Below are 18,300 nucleotides of genomic sequence, written 5' to 3'. Positions count from 1 at the left end.
TTTCTATATACCAACAACAAGAAATCAGAGAAAGAGCACATGGAAACACTCACCTTCACAATAGCAGCAAAAAAAATAATATCTCGGATAAACCTGACCAAAGACATTAAAGAGCTATACAATGAAAATTTTAAATCTTTTAAAGAAAGAAATTGAGGAAGACACCAGAATATGGAAGGACCTCCCATGCTCATGGATTGGAAGAATTAATATTGTGAAAATGATCATCTTACCAAAAGTCGTTTATAGATTCAATGCAATGCCAATCAAAAATCCCCATGATATTTTTCACAGAATTGGAAAAAACCATCCTAAGATTCATATGGAAGCACAAAAGACCTCGGATAGCCAAAACAACCCTGACCACTAAGAGCATTGCTGGGGAGATTACTGTACCAGATCTTAAGCTGTATTACAGAGCTATAGTCATAAAAACAACATGGTACTGGCACAAAAATAAACCCATACATCAATGGTACAAAACTGAAGATCCAAATATGAGTAAATGCAATTTCAGCCACCTGATATTTGACAAAGGGGCCAAGAATGTTCACTGGAGGAAAGACAACATGTTCAGTAAATGGTACTGGCAAAGCTGGATCTCTACCTGTAGAAGGATGAAACTAAACCCCTATCTTTCACCCTGCACTAAAGTCAATTCCAAATGGATCCAAGACCTCAATGTAAAGCCTGACACTCTGAAACTGTTAGAAGAAAACATTGGGAAAAACCTAAAAGTCATACATGTAGGAAAGGATTTTCTAAACCGGACATCAATTGCTCAGGAAACAAGGGCAAGAATTAACAAACTGGACCTCATTAAACTAAAAAGCTTCTGTACATCAAAGGAGGCAACTGTGGAAGTGAACAGAAAACCCACAGAATGGGAGAAAATCTTCACCAGTAATACACCGACAGAGGTTTAATATCCAGAATATATAACGAACTCACAAAACAGAGAATCAAGACAAGAAGCAAACCAATTAACAGATGCACTAAGGATCTGAACAGACAGTTCTCAAAAGAAGTAAAGATGGCTATGAAGCATCTTAAAAGATGTTCAACATGACTAAAATTAGGGAAATGCAAATTAAAACCACTTTAAGATTTTACCTTACCTCAGTCAGACTGGCTAAGATCAAGAAAACAAATGATACCAAATGTTGGAGAGGATGTGGGGAAAGGGGAACACTCATACACTGCTGGTGGGGTTGCAAACTTGTTCAACCCCTGTGGAAAGCAGTATGGAGAACTCTTTAAAAACTACAAATAAACCTACCATTTCACCCAGTTATACCACTCCTTGGCATATACCCAAAGAACTCATCCTATTGCAGAGACGCTTGTACATCCATGTTTGTTGCTGCTCTTTTCATAATAGCTAATAGATGGAAGCAACCTAGGTGTCCCTCAATTGATGAGTGGATAATGAAAATGTGGTTCATATATACGATGGAGTTTTACTGAGCAGTAAAGAAAGATGGAATCATGAAACTAGAAACTAGAAACTGTTTTTAGACTAAGTGAAGTAACACCCCCCCCCCCCAAAAAAACTACATATGTTCTCCCACATATGTGGATCCTAGAACCAAATCCTGATAAGTGAGTATGTATCCAGACATAACTACAGGAACCAGGGTAATGGAAAGGAAACAGGGAGGTAAAGGAAAAGAAAGAACCCGAAAGAGAAGAACAGTAGGAAACAGGCCTTAATAAGGGAGATAGGGATAAAAATTGGGTTATTTTAAGGGAGGGGGGAGGGAAGGGTATACAAGGAACCTAGGGGATAAGGGGAAGAAGGAGCTCAACAGAGGTAGAAGTGTATTATTAAGGGAGAAAGAGGGGAAATGGGGGCACCTTAAGTGGGAAAACCATGATGGAGGGGTGAGACAATGTGAGAGATAAATAATGCCTAGCTAGTTTTGAAAACCAGAGGGAAACATATTATTCCAACAACCTACTGACAAATTATACATAGCAGATCAAGAAATATATATCTAGGTAAGGTTTATCTGAGAACAATTGGTCTTTGCCCAAGATTGATCTACATGACACACAGTAATTAAAAGTACCAGGCTGGAAAAACCAAAATGGCGAAGGGCTGTAGCCAAGTGGTCCCTGCTTGAGGCCGGTGTGGGAACGCTCACCTCCCCCCTCCCCAGCCTCGTCCTCGAGGACCTCGGAGTGTGCGTGCGGATGCACCGTTTCCCGGCGGGGCGGGGGCCCAGTGAGAGCCCGGACGCGCGGGGAAGCGCCCACGGGGACCTGATTGCTTCTGTTTTCGTGTATGAAGCGGTTGGCACCACTGAAGTGACCGAATGAGAGACTCTACAGGAGCAGGTAATTCACTGGTCCACAAGCGGTCTCCTTTAGGTCGAAACCAAAAGACCCCAACATCCTTGACCAAGCTGTCTTTATAGGATGGACATAAAGCCAAAAAGCCAGCATGTAAATTTGAAGAGGGTCAGGATGTCCTAGCTAGATGGTCAGATGGCTTGTTTTATCTTGGAACTATCAAAAAGATAAACATATTGAAACAGAGCTGCTTCATCATATTTGAAGACAGTTCTAAATCCTGGGTTCTCTGGAAGGACATCCAAACAGGAGCCAGTGGAAGTGGGGAAATGGTCTATACAATATGTCAAGAAGAGTATTCAGAAGCTCCCAATGAAATGGTCATTTGTGATAAGTGTGGTCAAGGGTATCATCAGTTGTGTCATACACCTCATATTGATTCGAGTGTGATTGATTCAGATGAAAAATGGCCCTGTCGACAGTGTGTTTTTGCAACAACATCAAAGAGGGGTGATGCGCTTAAGAAAGGACCAAATGCCAAAGCATTGCAAGTCATGAAGCAGACATTACCCTATAGTGTGGCAGACCTTGAATGGGATGCAGGTCATAAAACCAATGTCCAGCAGTGTTACTGCTACTGTGGAGGCCCTGGAGACTGGTATTTAAAGATGCTGCAGTGCTGCAAATGTAAGCAGTGCTTTCACGAGGCTTGTGTGCAATGCCTTCAAAAGCCAATGCTGTTTGGAGATAGGTTTTATACATTTATTTGCTCTGCCTGCAGTTCTGGACCAGAATACCTCAAACGTCTACCATTACAGTGGGTAGATATAGCACACCTATGCCTTTACAACCTAAGTGTTATTCACAAGAAGAAATACTTTGATTCTGAACTTGAGCTTATGACATACATTAATGAAAACTGGGATAGATTGCACCCTGGAGAGCTGGCAGACACACCAAAATCTGAAAGATATGAGCATGTTCTGGAGGCATTAAATGATTACAAGACCATGTTTATGACTGGGAAAGAAATAAAGAAGAAGAAGCATTTGTTTGGGTTGCGAATTCGTGTTCCTCCTGTGCCACCAAATGCGGCTTTCAAAGCAGAGAAAGAACCTGAAGGAACATCCCATGAATTTAAAATTAAAGGCAGAAAGGCATCCAAACCCATATGTGATTCAAGGGAGGTAAGCAATGGAATAGAAAAGAAAGGAAAGAAAAAATCTGTAGGTCGTCCTCCTGGCCCATATACAAGAAAAATGATTCAAAAAACCGCTGAGCCACTGTTGGATAAGGAATTAGTTTCAGAGAATCCTACGTTGGATTTACCTTGTTCTATAGAAATAATGATTAAAATATTAAAAAAAAAAAACTTAGCCAAGGATGGGTGGTGACACTTATATTTAACCTCAGCACTAAGGAGGCTGAGACAGGAAGATGATGAGGTTGAGGCTAACCTGGTCTATGTAATGAGGTCCTGTCTGGGAATAATCCCCAAATGAAAACCAACAGCAGACAATAGTGTCCTCCTCCTTCTCCACAGATTATCTGACTCTAGAAAACGAACTCGCACAGGCAGATCTTGGCCTGCTGCAATACCACACTTGCGAAGAAGAAGAGGCCGCCTTCCAAGAAGAGCACTCCAGACTCAGAACTCAGAAGTCGTAAAAGATGACGAAGGGAAAGAAGATTATCAATTTGAAGAACTCAACACAGAAATCCTGAATAATTTAGCAGATCAGGAGTTACAACTCAATCACCTGAAAAACTCCATTACTAGTTACTTTGGTGCTGCAGGTAGAATAGCTTGTGGCGAAAAATACCGAGTTTTGGCTCGTCGGGTGACTCTTGATGGAAAGGTGCAGTATCTTGTGGAATAGAAGGAGCGACTGCATCCTGACTGTAGGACTCCACATTATGTCCACTGCACTCATTTTCTCTAGGTACATTTCAGAGCCCTAAGATTCTGGCTATTGCTATCTTTCTTAAAAAAACAAAAAACACAAAAAAATTCGCAAAAGAAGATGATGCTAGCCTTAACATGTACTTGTCAATGTTATGGATATTGTCATAAAAGATATCTTTTAAAAATCAGAAGAGAGACTTAATTTTTTAAATCTTGAGATTTGTAGAATGTTTCTAGGATAGGATACTAAAAATGAGTCAAACCCATGCATGGTGTTAGAAATTTTTCTAATTATTCCATTGAGTCAATTTTTGTGATTAGTGATTATCAGAGCAAACAGATCATGTAGATAGCACAAGTATTTGGAAAAAAACATTGTGTGTTTTGTTACCAAAATGTCGGAAAAATTTATTTCAATACCCTTTAGATTTCATAAAGTGCGGTGTATATAATGCCTACTGAAAGACTGTAAAATATTGAAATTTTCTTTCAAGCAAAATGTAAAAAATATATTGAGCCTATAAATTGCTCCGTGACTAGACTTCATTGTTGTCTTAATATATTCTTTTCATGTACATATATATGCACATATGTGTATATATATGTGTGTAATTATGTGACCTATGCAATACAAATTATGGGAATGGGCAGCTTTGGAGTATCTATCCCATAATTCTTATTTCAGGAATAGTTACAGTATTTACACAGCAGCATTTCTTCTCAGGCTTTTATTGGGTGCTGTTGCTTGCTATGTGTGAAGAGAAATGTGTCGAACAGTTTAGTGTGTACTGGGGAAGGGTGTGAACAACAGTGTTCCTGGGCTTTTAGAATGCTTTTCACTTTTAGTCCTTGTAACAGCTGTTCAATACCTAAAACAAATTCAAATATCAACATTATCTCCTAGTAAAAGTGACATTTTTCAAATTGTCATGGCACATTATGACTGTAAATGTCTCTCAGTTTTAACATTAAGTCTGTAGGAGTCCCGTGAAGATTCCTGAAATGTCTGTAGTAATTGTTAGTCATGTTTGAATAAGTGTAGTATGAACAAAGTATTTTATTGCACAGGGTTAACAAACAGTATGTTGCTAGCTGAGGCTACTGCTGTTTTACTACAACATTACCTCTTGTTTTTATAAAATGTACCAAGATTTAAATTGATAACTTTATTTTAGATGTAAAAAAAAACGAGTTTCTTTTATCACCAGTGTTAGAGTTGTCTTCTGTTTCTTTTTGTTTTGTTTTGTTTTGTTTTGTTTGTACTATATTATCTGAGAACAACTGGTCTTTGCCTAAGATTTATCTACATGACACATAGTAATTAAAAGTACCAGGTTGGTGGAACTAACCTTCTTGGGTGTTTAACAGACATACTTTGAGGCCTATACTAATTTGGTCAGAGGGACATAAAGGACAGTTTTTGCTCCTTGCTCTCCTAGGTCGACTAGTTCCAGGGGACTATGAGCATCTCCCACAATGTCCTGTAATTGTGGTGGGTCACATGTCCTCTTAATCAAGGAGGCTGGGGAAACCCCACAAGATGGACTTGAACCAGTGTCCAGTCTACAAAGAGGATGATCAACACAGATGAATCATTTCCTCTGTGCTTCCAAGCGAAGCCAACCATGGTCGAGCAGGACCTTTGACTTATATTCACATAGGTATAACTGGTAAAAGAAAGGAGCCAGGGGCTCCTCCCAAGCCCATGTGACCCCTGAGGAACAGATCCTCAAACTACCTTAAGAGTAAAAATAAGTTGGTTTATCTGCATCTACTGTATGGCCTTAAATATCCAAAACGAAAATATAACCAAAGATTAAAGGGGTCAATATAATATCTTAAGAGTCCATATGCTTAGCTAAAGGGTACACAAGAAGCAACAATGCCAGGTAGGAGATACCTTCTTTTGAGTTGTTGGCCAGGGTGGCCAAAGTGATTCCCAGATAGTAACCCAGCATAGAACTGGGAAAATGAACAGCAGACCTCAATCTTATCTAAAGGAGTATTGACAACTGATTGCTCCTAAATGAGGAATAACTGACCCTCCTAAAACAAAGACCTCTAGATAAGCTGACTAGATTCACCAGAAGGGCAAGTAGTGGGGAATGGCTGGGGGTGCTGACAACACAACAGACAGTAGCAGGGATATCAGAGTATAAGGGCTCTAGTGGGGGGAGGGAGGCTATGGGAGGGTGCCATATGGGAAGTGGGTGTATAGTCAAATAAGATGGTTTGGGATGCTCTGTGTGATATATACACACACACTAGCAATAACCAGATATATAGAGATTAGAAACACAGGTGCAAAAATCTTAATGTTAATTGCATTAAAAATTAATTTTTCTATATGAAAATGTGTATTTTCATAATGAAATGGAGATCTTTTTCAAAGGTTAAAACTTCATTTAATTTTATATCTTATAGCATTTATTATGTAACAATTCAAATGTAAACCTAAAAATTTACAGCCAATTTTGAAAGAGATGCATCTTAGCTCAGGAATTTGTTATTGAATATGTCAATGCTCTTGTAATGACATGCTTCTTCTAAGTATGTGTTTATTAAATAAATAAGTAAAAAAATATAGGAAACAGCATTTTTAAAATGAAATGGAAATCTTCTTTAAAGGTTAAAAACTCATTCAATATTATGTCTTTCAGGGTTTATACTGAGTTCAATATTGTTCAATATTGTATAACTGTATTAATTCAAGTGTGAACCTAAAAATTTACAGGCTCATTTAAAAGAGATGTATTCTTGCTCTGGAAATTGTTACTGAATATGTCAAAGCTGTAATGAGATGCTTCTTCTGATCATGTAGTTATTAAATAAAAAAAAAGACTTCACTATAAAAAATTCAATAAAATATACATTGAAAACAAAACAAAACAAAAACAGCAGAATCATGCAGGGACTTTACAGTCTCAGCCCAGAGTCAGTTTCCTGAGCTACCATACAAGCTTCTTGCTTCCTGGATGGGAACTTGGTAAGAATCCTATCATCTTTGTACCCCAGTTCCTTAATTCTTAAAATGAGGCTAAATAATTCAATTCCACTGAGCAGTACAGTGTGTCAAACATAGGTGGCATTATTTACTCACTATTCACAAAAAGTATTTTGAGTCATGTTGTCTTAACTGTGCTATAGCTACTTAAGCTATCTTAGGAAACAGCATAATTAACACACAAAACTCAGTAGACAGTTACATATCTAACAGAAATCAAGAAACCAATCCCATTCAGAAGTGCTATAAAAAGTATCTAAATATGTTCAGATGAATCCTCTTATGAATAGTTTTCCAAAGGCAACAATAATTTAGAACTAATTCCTTAGATTTTAAGATTGCATTCCAATCTAAGTTTATTTAGATAATTTTAAATAATGTTCATATTTATAAAATATATACAAGCATTTGATAAATAAATCTGTGGATATAAAATAACACAACTCTGTTAAAACAAATACATATTTTATGGCTGGAGAGATGACTTGGAAGTTAAGAGCACTGGCTGCTCTTTCAGAGGATCTGAGTCCCTAACCCAGCACCTACATGGTGGCTAACAACCATCCACAACTCCAGTTCTAGAGGATCTGACACCTTCTTCTGATCTTTGACAGCATTACATGACTCGGGTGCACTTATATACATACAGTCAATACACTCATACACTTAGAATAAAAAAATAAAATATTTCAAAAATATATTTATATAAATATAAAAAATGGCACAGTGATGACTCACATGATGTTGACTGTTTTTTAACCTCTGCCTCTCCCAGAAATTTTCCATTGTTAAAAGAGAGCTATATATTAGCAATAAAAAGAAAATAATTTAATTTTCCATTATGAATATATATGGCAGAATATTAAATATATTATTTCTCATACAAGGTACTTATTTTTATTAAAACATGTTGATTTGAAGCTGAAACTTTAAGGTTATGTTATTGCATATTGTCAAACATTTATTAAAAGGCAGTCAAAAAGATATAAAAATGTTGTACTTATGTTAAGAATGATAGTAATAACAAATGGAAACATACAAACAAATGAAAATGGTTCAAGAAATAAAATCACAGACATGAAAGCATTAAAGATTTTCAGATATAAATAGGTAAATAAATTTGTCTATGAATAGGCTAATATGTTCACATTTTATTTTTAAAGTAAATATGCTACTTACAAAAACTTCATGTAGAATGCACATAGCTTTGGGTAAACGACCCTGAAAAATTTACATAGGCACCACATCTTAAAATATTTAATAGAGTTAGCCTGGAAGACACACAGAGGCAAATACAGCTGTGGTCCAATTTTGGCAGCAGAATGTGGCAGCATAGCACTGGTTTCATAGGCATGACAGATGCAAGAGTAAGGGTGTCATGAAGTTCTGTGCCAAGGCTCCAAAAGGCCCCTGAGGCCAAGCAATATATGATGGGATTGTATTCTCTGCAAGGAGTTCCTCAGAAGTGACTCTGAAAGTAAAGTTTAAGCTCGAAGATGTTGAGGATGCTATGACCATGGAAATCCCACAGAGGAATACTGTAGGCATGGAGGGATTTTGCCCAAGAGAGAGAAGCTATGTGTGGACAGGCAGCAGAGCCAGAGGAACAGGGCTGCTGAAGCCTTGCAAGCCCCAGATGCCCAACATGGAGCTGCAGAATGTTAGGTTTGCTCTTTCATTTCAGTCTAGCTTTGGTCTGACCTTGCTGTCTCCATTCCTCCCCTCTCTTGGAATGGGTATGCTTATTCCATGTATTGTATGTTGGAAATATGTAACTTGCTTTTGTTTTCATCAAAGCTTACAAAATTAAGAGATTTCCTTGAATCTCAGAAGAAACTTTGACATTGGACTTTTAATTAATGAAGGAACTGTTAATGATTCTGGAGATCTTTGAAATTGGACTGATTTTTTTTTCTTTTTTGCATTATGAAATGGCCATAAGCCTTGGGAATAAAATTTGGAAGATTAGTTCTTAAAAATAATATGTTTTAAAGCTAGAGAGATGACTCAGCAGTTAAGAACAGTGGCTGCTCTTGCAGAGGATTCAGGTTCAATTCCCAGTACCCACACGGTGGCTAATAACCACCTATAACTCCAGTTCCAGGGGCTCTCCAGGCCTTGTGAGCTCTGGATGTGCATGGGTGCATTTACACACTTGCAGGTAAAGCACTCATACACATCATTTTTTAAATTAATGTGTGTGAGTGTGATGTTAGCAAGCAGTAGACTTGTGATTGGTAATATTAATTATTAACTAGACCGGATCCAGAATAAAGTAGTAGACAAAGTTTTGGACCTATCTGTGAGGGAATGGAGTTAGTTGCAAAGGGAACATTGACTCTGAATGTATTCCATGGACTAGGGGCCTGAGCTGAATAAAAAGAGTGAGCTGAGCACCAGCAGTCATCGCTCTACTTCATGAATGCAGATGCAGGGTGACCAGTAGCTTCATGCCTCTGCCATCATGCCATAGCCATCATGACAGACTACTGTTCCATCTGTGAGTCAAAATAAACGCTTCGTTCCTTAAGGTGATTTTATCAGACATTTATCAGAAATTGCTAAAGACAAAGAGCTTGCCAATAAACACGTATACTGAGTGCTATTTATAGTAGAGATCAACATAGTTATAGTTAGTAGAATATGATAAAATCATATGACTGAACCCTTATATTTAAAAAAAATTTTCAGGACAGGTAAACATTATAGGCAATACATAAAAAACAAATTTTACCAAACTCTGTATTCAGAATGGTGATATTTATCAAATGCATAAAAATTTGCATTATAAGTAACAGAAATACATAGCATACTATTCATAGGCAGTGAGATTATTAATATTTTATATTCTTTTTCTTAACTTTTTCTTAGGTTTATTTCTAGTATTTTCTAACCTCAAAGCACATGCAAAATTTTGCGGTTAAAAAATTTACATTGATAAAAATGAAAAGCTAAAATAAATAAAACATTTGGTAAATTATAACCTGTTGCTCACAAAGCTTTCCTAGATTGCATAGAAACAATAGTTTCCCTAAAAGTAAATAACTTTAAAGTTGTAAGCATTCTAACAAAAATTTGCTTTTAAAAAATTGCTTTTAATTCCAGGGGTAAAATGCTTGGCATTAAATTTCTGGAACTTCTAAAGGGTAATTACATTAGTGATCAGAAGCCTGGAGTCCTGGCACACACCTTTAATCCCAGCACTAGAGAGGCACAGGCACATGGCTCTCTGTGAGTTCAAGGCCAGCCTGGTATACATAATGAGTTCCAGGCCAGCTGGGACTACAGGGAGACCCTGTCTCAAAAATACCAAAAAAAAAAAAAAAAAAAAAAAAAAAAAAAAAACCAAAAACACAAAACACATTAGTGGTCAGAGCTTCTCAAGTCCACACGAACACTGACATTAACACCGTCCAAGTACTAAGAACAGGGAACTTCAATATATATTAATTGGAAATACAGTGATTATCAAAAACATGACCTTACCAGAAATACATAGTCAGTTGAATAGTAAAGATCAACTACGTCAAAATTACAGGTGATATTTTTGAGTGTTTTAAATACAGCATTTCCACTTCTGACTTCCAAATGATAGCTTGCATTAGGACCATTGATTTCATTAGGAGGTTTGCAGGTGACATGTATACTATTCGGTGCCTTCTGGCTGACAACCATGTCCTGGACCTTGCTTGGACCTATTAAATAAAGAAATAGTTGTTAGCTAAATTACTTGATGCATGCATATTTAAATTACTTGAAACACGAATACAATGTAAAATAGTTTAGTGTTCATCTGCATATATGAAAACACAAATTTTAAAATCTATAATACAGCATTTAATAGCATATCACCTCTTCATTAAGTATTAACATGTAAATTGTACAAAAATCCTTTAAGAGTCCATACAACCCCTGAAGGATGAGGTGTGTAATTTAGCAACAGTGAAAAGTGGGAGGGATAAAGTTGGGAAAGGATGCTTGAGCAATCTCTATAGTCTTTCATAAAACCCAGGCCCTCCTGACCTGATATGTTTATGTTATCTTAGTAAACACTAAGGTTTACTCTCAGCAATAACCCACAAACGACTTTAATTTGCTGTGATATCACAGAAACCTGGGAAGGCAACAGAAGTGTATCTCTCCAGGACTTGGACTTTTAAAATCAGAACCTACATGATGTGGAGAATGTTTGAACACTGAAGAAAACTTTTCTCCTGGAATATGGTGCCCAGTAATCTCTAGAGTTATATATGCTACCTTACTCTGGGCTGTTTCTTTTTCTCTGCCCTTAATTGAAGTTAGCAGTTGCCTCAGACACAGATACAGCTTTGCTCCTGGAAATTGTGTGAACATCACATAGAAAGCAAGACTCAAACACCACTGAAAACACCAATGGAAAACATGATATGAAATAAAATGGCAAGCTGGGCAGGGTGGCACATTCATTTAGTCCTAGCAATCAGGAATCAGGAGGCAGAGGCAGGCAGATATCTCCAGGCCAGATTGTTCTACACAGCGAGCTCCAAGCCAGCTGGTGCTGCAGGGAGACCACATCTCAAAAAATAAATAAGGGCTGGAGAAATGGTTCAGCAGTTAAGAGCACTGACTGCTTTTGCAGAAAACCCCAGGTTCAATTCCCAGCACCCACATGGCAACTAACAACCGTCTGCAACTCCAGTTCCAGGGGATCCGACAGTCTCTTTTGACTTCCACAGACAAAGCATAAGATGGGTGCATTTACACACATGCAGGCAATACACTCCTACATAAAAAATAAAAATAATAAATAAAATACTTAAATAGTAGCAGAACAAAATACTGTATTTTATAAAGTATTTCATCAGGTGAACAGAGAGAGGTAAATGCACTGTAGGACTCTGCTAAGTGTCTCATCACAGTTAATGTTTCTAAAAAGAAAAGATAGCCACAGAGAGTTTTTTTTAATATGTAGAATTTGTATTTTAAGAAACTTTTTATTGATTTGAAAATTTTATACAATATATTTTGATCATAATCAGATCCCCTATAACTTCATGTCCTCGATTATTATTTGTGGTTTTTCTAAGGCCTATCAAATCTAATCTATATTTCCCAAGTGCTCTTGGGTGTGGGTCTGTCTTTTGATTCTGGTCAATTCCAGGTGGCACATCAGTAAGTAAAACTGACTCTTCCTTTCCCTGCATCTATCAATTGCCAATAGATCCTCAGCTAGGGTTAGGACTTCCTGTCCACCTCCCCCCTCCATGCTGGGCCCATGTCTGGCCTGGGTTTGCATAGGGCTTGTGCATGCTGTCGTAAGTGCTATGAGTTCATGTGGGTTGGTACATGCAACTACCCTGTGATGTCCAGATAACACAGTTTCCATCTATCACCTTTGGCTCTTACACCTTCTGACCCTCTCTTCTGCAATCATCCCTGAGCCTTGGTTGGAGAGGGTGCCATATAAGTGACCCATTTGCTTAGGTACTTAATTGCCTGAAATCAAGCAACTCGTACTAGCTTATGAATCTCACTTCTTCATTCCTGAAGAACACAGAAAATCTTGGTTAGCAATATTTAAATAATTTTGTTTAAAATTATTCAAAGCCTTAGATGTTAACAAACATGCCAAGTCAATGTATTTCCCAAATGAAGCTGGACGATAAATATATTGAAAGCTAAACATTCTTTCTTTGTCCCTTGCCATTCATGGGAAGAAGCATTAAAGCAAAAAAACTTACGAGCTGCTTCAGTTCGACATGAACGGTGTTCAGCATCTCCATCACGTCGTACTTTTCCAATGACGTAGGCGTTGAGTGACATGTTATAAGGTGTGTAAGGTTTCAGATTTTCCATGCTATAATGGGTCACAGTGTTCTTCAAGTCTTTACAGCTTTCTTCTAAAATTAAAAAAGCAAAACAAAAGAATTTAGTAAGTTTTTGAAAGTCAAGAATCCTATATATATAATTCAGTTTCAATAATATTGCAAGCAGATTTCCAAACCATGAGTGATTAAGAAATTAGTACATACAATTATCAGAAAGTGCATTGATTCAATTAAATTATTCTAAAAGATGACTCCAATTATCTAAACTTTGATTTTATATCACTAGTTTGATAGAGTATTTAATAAACTCAGACACATTTGTGAAGATGGTCTCTTTTCTTCTTGACATAACACAGACCCCAGTGGATACTTATAGCACATGAAGTTGTACTGGTTTGGAATGGTGGTTTTTATCAAACCTTTCCTGATACTTAACTTCTGTCTGTATAGCATCAATATGAGCTACTGTTAGAGACTTTCAGGAAGAAGCCATCAGATCATCAATGACTATTTTGACACTGTACTAATAATTAGTGGGGCCATGAGAGCAAGTGAGAACTTCACTCTGACCTGCTAATGGAAAGATGAGTGGAATTGGATGAGTTAAAAGAAAACATTTTAGTAGATTTTTATGGTGCTGAGGAAACAATTCACGGATTTGTACATGACTATATAGATGAGGATGAGAGGTAAAGATTTGTTCAAGGATGACTCAAGATATAGGCAGAAGAGTCAGCATTTCTAAGTGAAAAATCCCTAGGCACTGACTGACATTTATGAGTAGAAAAGTAACATGGTAAATAAACTTTAGGTAATGTGCTACCAGTCATCAGTTATGGTGAAACCACCCATTATAAAATCAATGAACAGCTATCAGATGTGCCAAAAATGGCTTTATGTGGTATTCATGAATTAATGGATTTAACCATCACCACAACTGTAAAGTTGGTTCATGCTATATCATCTGATTTTACAGATTAGAAAACCGAGTCAGAGAAATCAAGCCATCTCTCCATGACCACAGGAAAGGCAGATGAAGCCAGAGTGGAACTTGGGTATTGAGGTTTTGAATTCATGCTCCTGGGGTCAGCATTTCACCTTCTCTCTAGGGAAGAATAGGAAGAGATGCCTGCAGCGGGGTGAAGCCGTACCCTCATCTCCATGCCACATCCTCTGGTGCATTAGGATGTGCCCTTGAGCTTTCAGGAGGAGTATCAAGAATGACCCAACACACACTTAGGTATTACAGTAGTTACTCATCTCTAAAGTGAAATTTCACCATGGGAGTCTCAATAGTAAGTGAAGGAGGTAGCTACTCTGGCCTGATTAAAAGTGTCTATTTTTCAAAGTCCCCAAAGCTGAGCTTTACTGACTTGTATCTCCTAGCTGAGTCAATAGGAAAGATATAAGTACAGAGGGTTCAGGCATCAACCTCTGACAAGTGGCTTCAACCACATTCAGGTTAATGCTTTCCTGTACTGGGATCGTATCCGAGCATCAACTTGACTTTATTTTTAGTGACCTAATTTGAGGACCTGCATAGACAATCCCACAGTCACTCTGCATCAATGTACAGTCCCATAACGCAGTTCTATGAAACTTTTGTTTTACCTGAGGAAGCAAACGTTAAATTGAACACTTTAGATTTAAACAATACATTTGAGGATTTTTATAGAAGTATGTCTACACAGAGATTTTCAGGGCTAAGAAAGTTTGAAATACTCATTTCAGATTCCTAAGAGTTTCAAGCTTTGGTTGAAAGGCTAAATGATGGTTAATCTTGGTTGTCAGCTTGGCTGGCTAGACAGATGCCTAGAAAATTGGTGAATGACACTTGTGAGTGTGCCTGTGAGGCTTTTTCACAGATAACTGGCAAACGGTTCAGTGAAATGACTGAGAAAGACCTAGATGAAGATTGCAGCACCCCATGGATGGCCTCAACAAAACAAATGTGGGATAAGGGGATCCTGTCTCACGTATGGAGGTCAGACTCTTCTGGAGTACTTGTACTTTTTCTTGTGCCGTCACCTACAGGTGTCAGATGCCACTTCATCAGACTTTGAACACAGATTTGCACTAAAACTCTCCAGAGGGATTCTGGGCTTTCAGTCCTGGATGGTGCTCCCTCTTTTCTGAGACTTCCAGCCTCTTGGACTGAACATCTGCAGCTTCCCTGGCTCTGCAGCTGGCAGACAATAAAGGGATATCCAGCCGCTGACTACGCTAGCTCATCTAATGATTGTATGAACATTCTATCAATTCTGTTCTTATGGAAAACTGATACTAACGCAGTCCACAACATTTTACATGAGCATTCTTGCCCTGTCTATATTTTCAAGCACTTTGAGGTGTCTGACATCAGAGGAACAAGTTGTATCGAACAAATGCAAAACTCATTTCAGTAGATGCTTCAATTTATTTTTTCCATAAGGCAACAGAGATACACCCACTGTCCAAGTCATGTCTATTGTTTTGGAAATGCCTGTAAAGACAATGATTTCTCTACTTGTCCTTTATCTTTTAGAAAGTATCACAAGAGATGCATAGCAACTTCCCAACTTAGACGCCTCCGAAATATGTCCATGAACAATATTTCAAACTGTATAAACATGATGATCCCTAGATGCTTGTGAATAAACTGTGACCCAATGTCCTTTGCACCCCAAAAGGGAAGGGAAAGTTGTGTTTTAAAGGCAATATGCAAAATAATTTCCAACAGCATCACTGCAGTCTGTCGAAAGGTGCGTGTTGATCTTAACAACTTTAATACTTTGAATGGAACGAAGCTGAAAATGCCTCTTCCCCAATGTCCGAAGAAGCTTCACACTCAGTGTCAAGTCAGAGACCCAAAGTTCAGCTCTTCAAGGTATAACATATAATAAACCACAAATACAACAATGGCAGAAAGTTCAGTTTAAGTGACTGAACATTTATCTTAAGTTCAGTCCCTCTGAGTTTCATTGTATGAGCACCCCTCTTGTGTAATTACACTGCACCAAAAAAATTCTTTAAGTAGGACATTATAAAATCACCTCATAAGCCAAGGAATGGAAGCACATAGTAGATACATCTTATTCCTCTTTTAATTTCTAACTTGCAGAAATTCTGAAATAATTAAATTATGAAATGTAAAAAGTGATTTTAGCTGAGTGTGGTGGTGCACGCCTTTAATCCCAGCACTCAGGAAGCAGAGGCAGGCGGATCTCTGTGAGTTCAAGGCCATCTTGGTCTACATAGTGAGTTCCAGGACAGCTGGGGCTACCGGGAGACCCTCTCTCAAAAAGAAAAAAAAATTTAAAAATTTAAAAATTTAAAAAGTGATTTTAAAGCATAGGGAACTACACATGTCAAAAACTTTGTGGATTCTACACAAGGATTTTATTTGAACTAGCGTGGGCAGTCTGAGGAATTAAAGAATGTTATGACACTTCTAAATCTCCTTGGTAGAAAAACTGGATGAGGATTTCATTCAGCACTCTGTAGACATGAGAGAGTAAACAGAAACTGAGCACGCTTTGGTGGATGAAGACTCACTGGATTGCTGTCACAGTATGTGCGCTGCAGGCTGGATTCAGGGGGGTTTTAGGCATAGTCTCAGCACTTTCTGAGTGGAGGCTGCTTTCAGTTAGCAGTGCACAGTTTTAGAGAGAAGAACACACATGATCCTGTCCAAACTCCCACCTTTCCTGTTCAACCATGTGCAAGCATTGTATTCAGATATCACTATATTTAAGTGACAATAAGGACTTTATACCAGTTGAAAATAAAATTCTTCAGAGCACTAATAGCTCATCACATCCTTCTCACCCTAATTATGAAATTCACTACAAATAGTTTTGAAAAACAATACAGAATGCAAAAAACAATATACACACTGAACCCCACCACATACCCTGATATACAAACACTGTAGTAGAGACTGTGTCAGAATGGAAATGCAGCAGAATAGAGTGGTAGATGAGTCTTAGAAAGGAAAGAAAGCCACTGTGTTCTTCTAGAAGCCAGGTTGGAAGATTAATAAACCACCTGTCCAATGAACAGATGACATCAGTAGCCCTGTTGTTTTATCTTCCTATAATTTACACTGTTCCTGTCTTATCAACCTAACGTTTGAATTATCAGAACCTCACATCTACTCTATATTTCTTCTCTGAAGTACTTAGTGTAACACAACATGTTCATTATTGTTCTTTTAGAATCTTGATTATTACTATTCTAGCAACTAGAAAAATAGCAATGCTATCCAAACATAAAGTGGTGTATGATAACAGTTCTTTACTTTTCAAATTTTGAAATTTGTTTCTGGTTCCTTGCTGTGAAACATGGAGACCGTATTCTATGAGGTAATCAGTTCATTCATACCTTAGCTTACAGAGAAAGGGCTGTGGGCAGGTGTGCTTGGAGATGCTCTATTCTTGCCCACTTCTTTCTACAAGCCTTTTAGATACTTTATCTTCTGCAGAATGTCTGTTCATTTATGCAGCCTGATTTAAAGTTAGTCACAGAACATTTTGGAAACTACATTAATTTGTGCAGTAGTCTAATCATGACTTACAATTACCCAAGTTTCACTACTAAGCTGCCTACATTGGTTAAGTAGGATCTTGTTCATTGGAATTTACACAGTAGTCTGTGTCTGCATTTTGTTTGATTGTTTGTCAGGGGTTTGAATAATGAGCTCAAAATAGTGCAAACCACTCACATAGTATTGAAGGCAGAAATTCATACTCTTTTAAAGAGATTTTTCTTCCTCTAGGATTTCAAATATAAATATTAGAATTAATTCAGATTAAGAAAAAGAATCAGATGTTGAGGATATTCTTGCTTCTCTATCTGGGTATAGAAAGCACTTGGTAAATGATAGCAATTCTGAAATGGGGGCAAGTAGGATGCCTTCAGCATTTGCACAATGAAAGTTCTGTGGGCCACTGGCTTCCACCATAATTCCAGAATTTAAAAATTCTTGATATCTTTTACCTGACAGGAAAGAAGTTCTATAAAATTACCTGTATCATTCTTATAGCATAAATGATATCCACCGGGTGAAGAAGAGCCATTCCAGGCAACCATTATTGTAGTTGCATTAACAGTCTTACAAGAAAAAGAACTGGGCTTTCCAGGAACTGTTAAAAGAAAAAAGAATACTACAATGTAAAAATAAGAAACTGATAAAGCAAGATTTATATAAAAGCCTGCATCTCCACCAGCTATCTTCTGACCAATTATGAGTTAAAAATAATAAAGCTATAAGGAAGACCTTTAGACTTTGGTATTTCCTCTAGATTAAA

The 18,300-nt window shown here is 37.5% G+C and overlaps 1 protein-coding gene and 1 pseudogene across 2 annotated transcripts in view; one reads left to right on the top strand and one right to left on the bottom strand.

The window, feature by feature from the left end:
- The window catches only part of Ptprc (protein tyrosine phosphatase receptor type C), a 131,842-nt gene that overhangs the window by 33,066 nt on the left and 80,476 nt on the right, over positions 1-18,300 (bottom strand). Inside the window, exons 9-12 of the mRNA XM_008830396.3 lie at positions 18,019-18,135; positions 12,926-13,084; positions 10,692-10,900; positions 7,944-8,004 (exon numbers count right to left, since the gene is read on the bottom strand). Of these exons, the coding sequence (XP_008828618.1) occupies positions 7,944-8,004; positions 10,692-10,900; positions 12,926-13,084; positions 18,019-18,135 (546 nt within the window). The remainder of the gene's footprint in view (positions 1-7,943; positions 8,005-10,691; positions 10,901-12,925; positions 13,085-18,018; positions 18,136-18,300) is intronic.
- LOC103731800 lies at positions 2,190-4,195 on the top strand (annotated as a pseudogene). Its single transcript, XR_003849122.1, has 2 exons — positions 2,190-2,340; positions 2,421-4,195. The product of XR_003849122.1 is annotated as a metal-response element-binding transcription factor 2 pseudogene (transcript).

Source organism: Nannospalax galili, unplaced genomic scaffold (genome assembly GCF_000622305.1).
Source record: "Nannospalax galili isolate Female #2095 unplaced genomic scaffold, S.galili_v1.0 scaffold113, whole genome shotgun sequence".
Classification (NCBI taxonomy): Eukaryota; Metazoa; Chordata; class Mammalia; order Rodentia; family Spalacidae; genus Nannospalax; species Nannospalax galili.
This window is presented reverse-complemented; position numbering and strand designations above follow the sequence as displayed.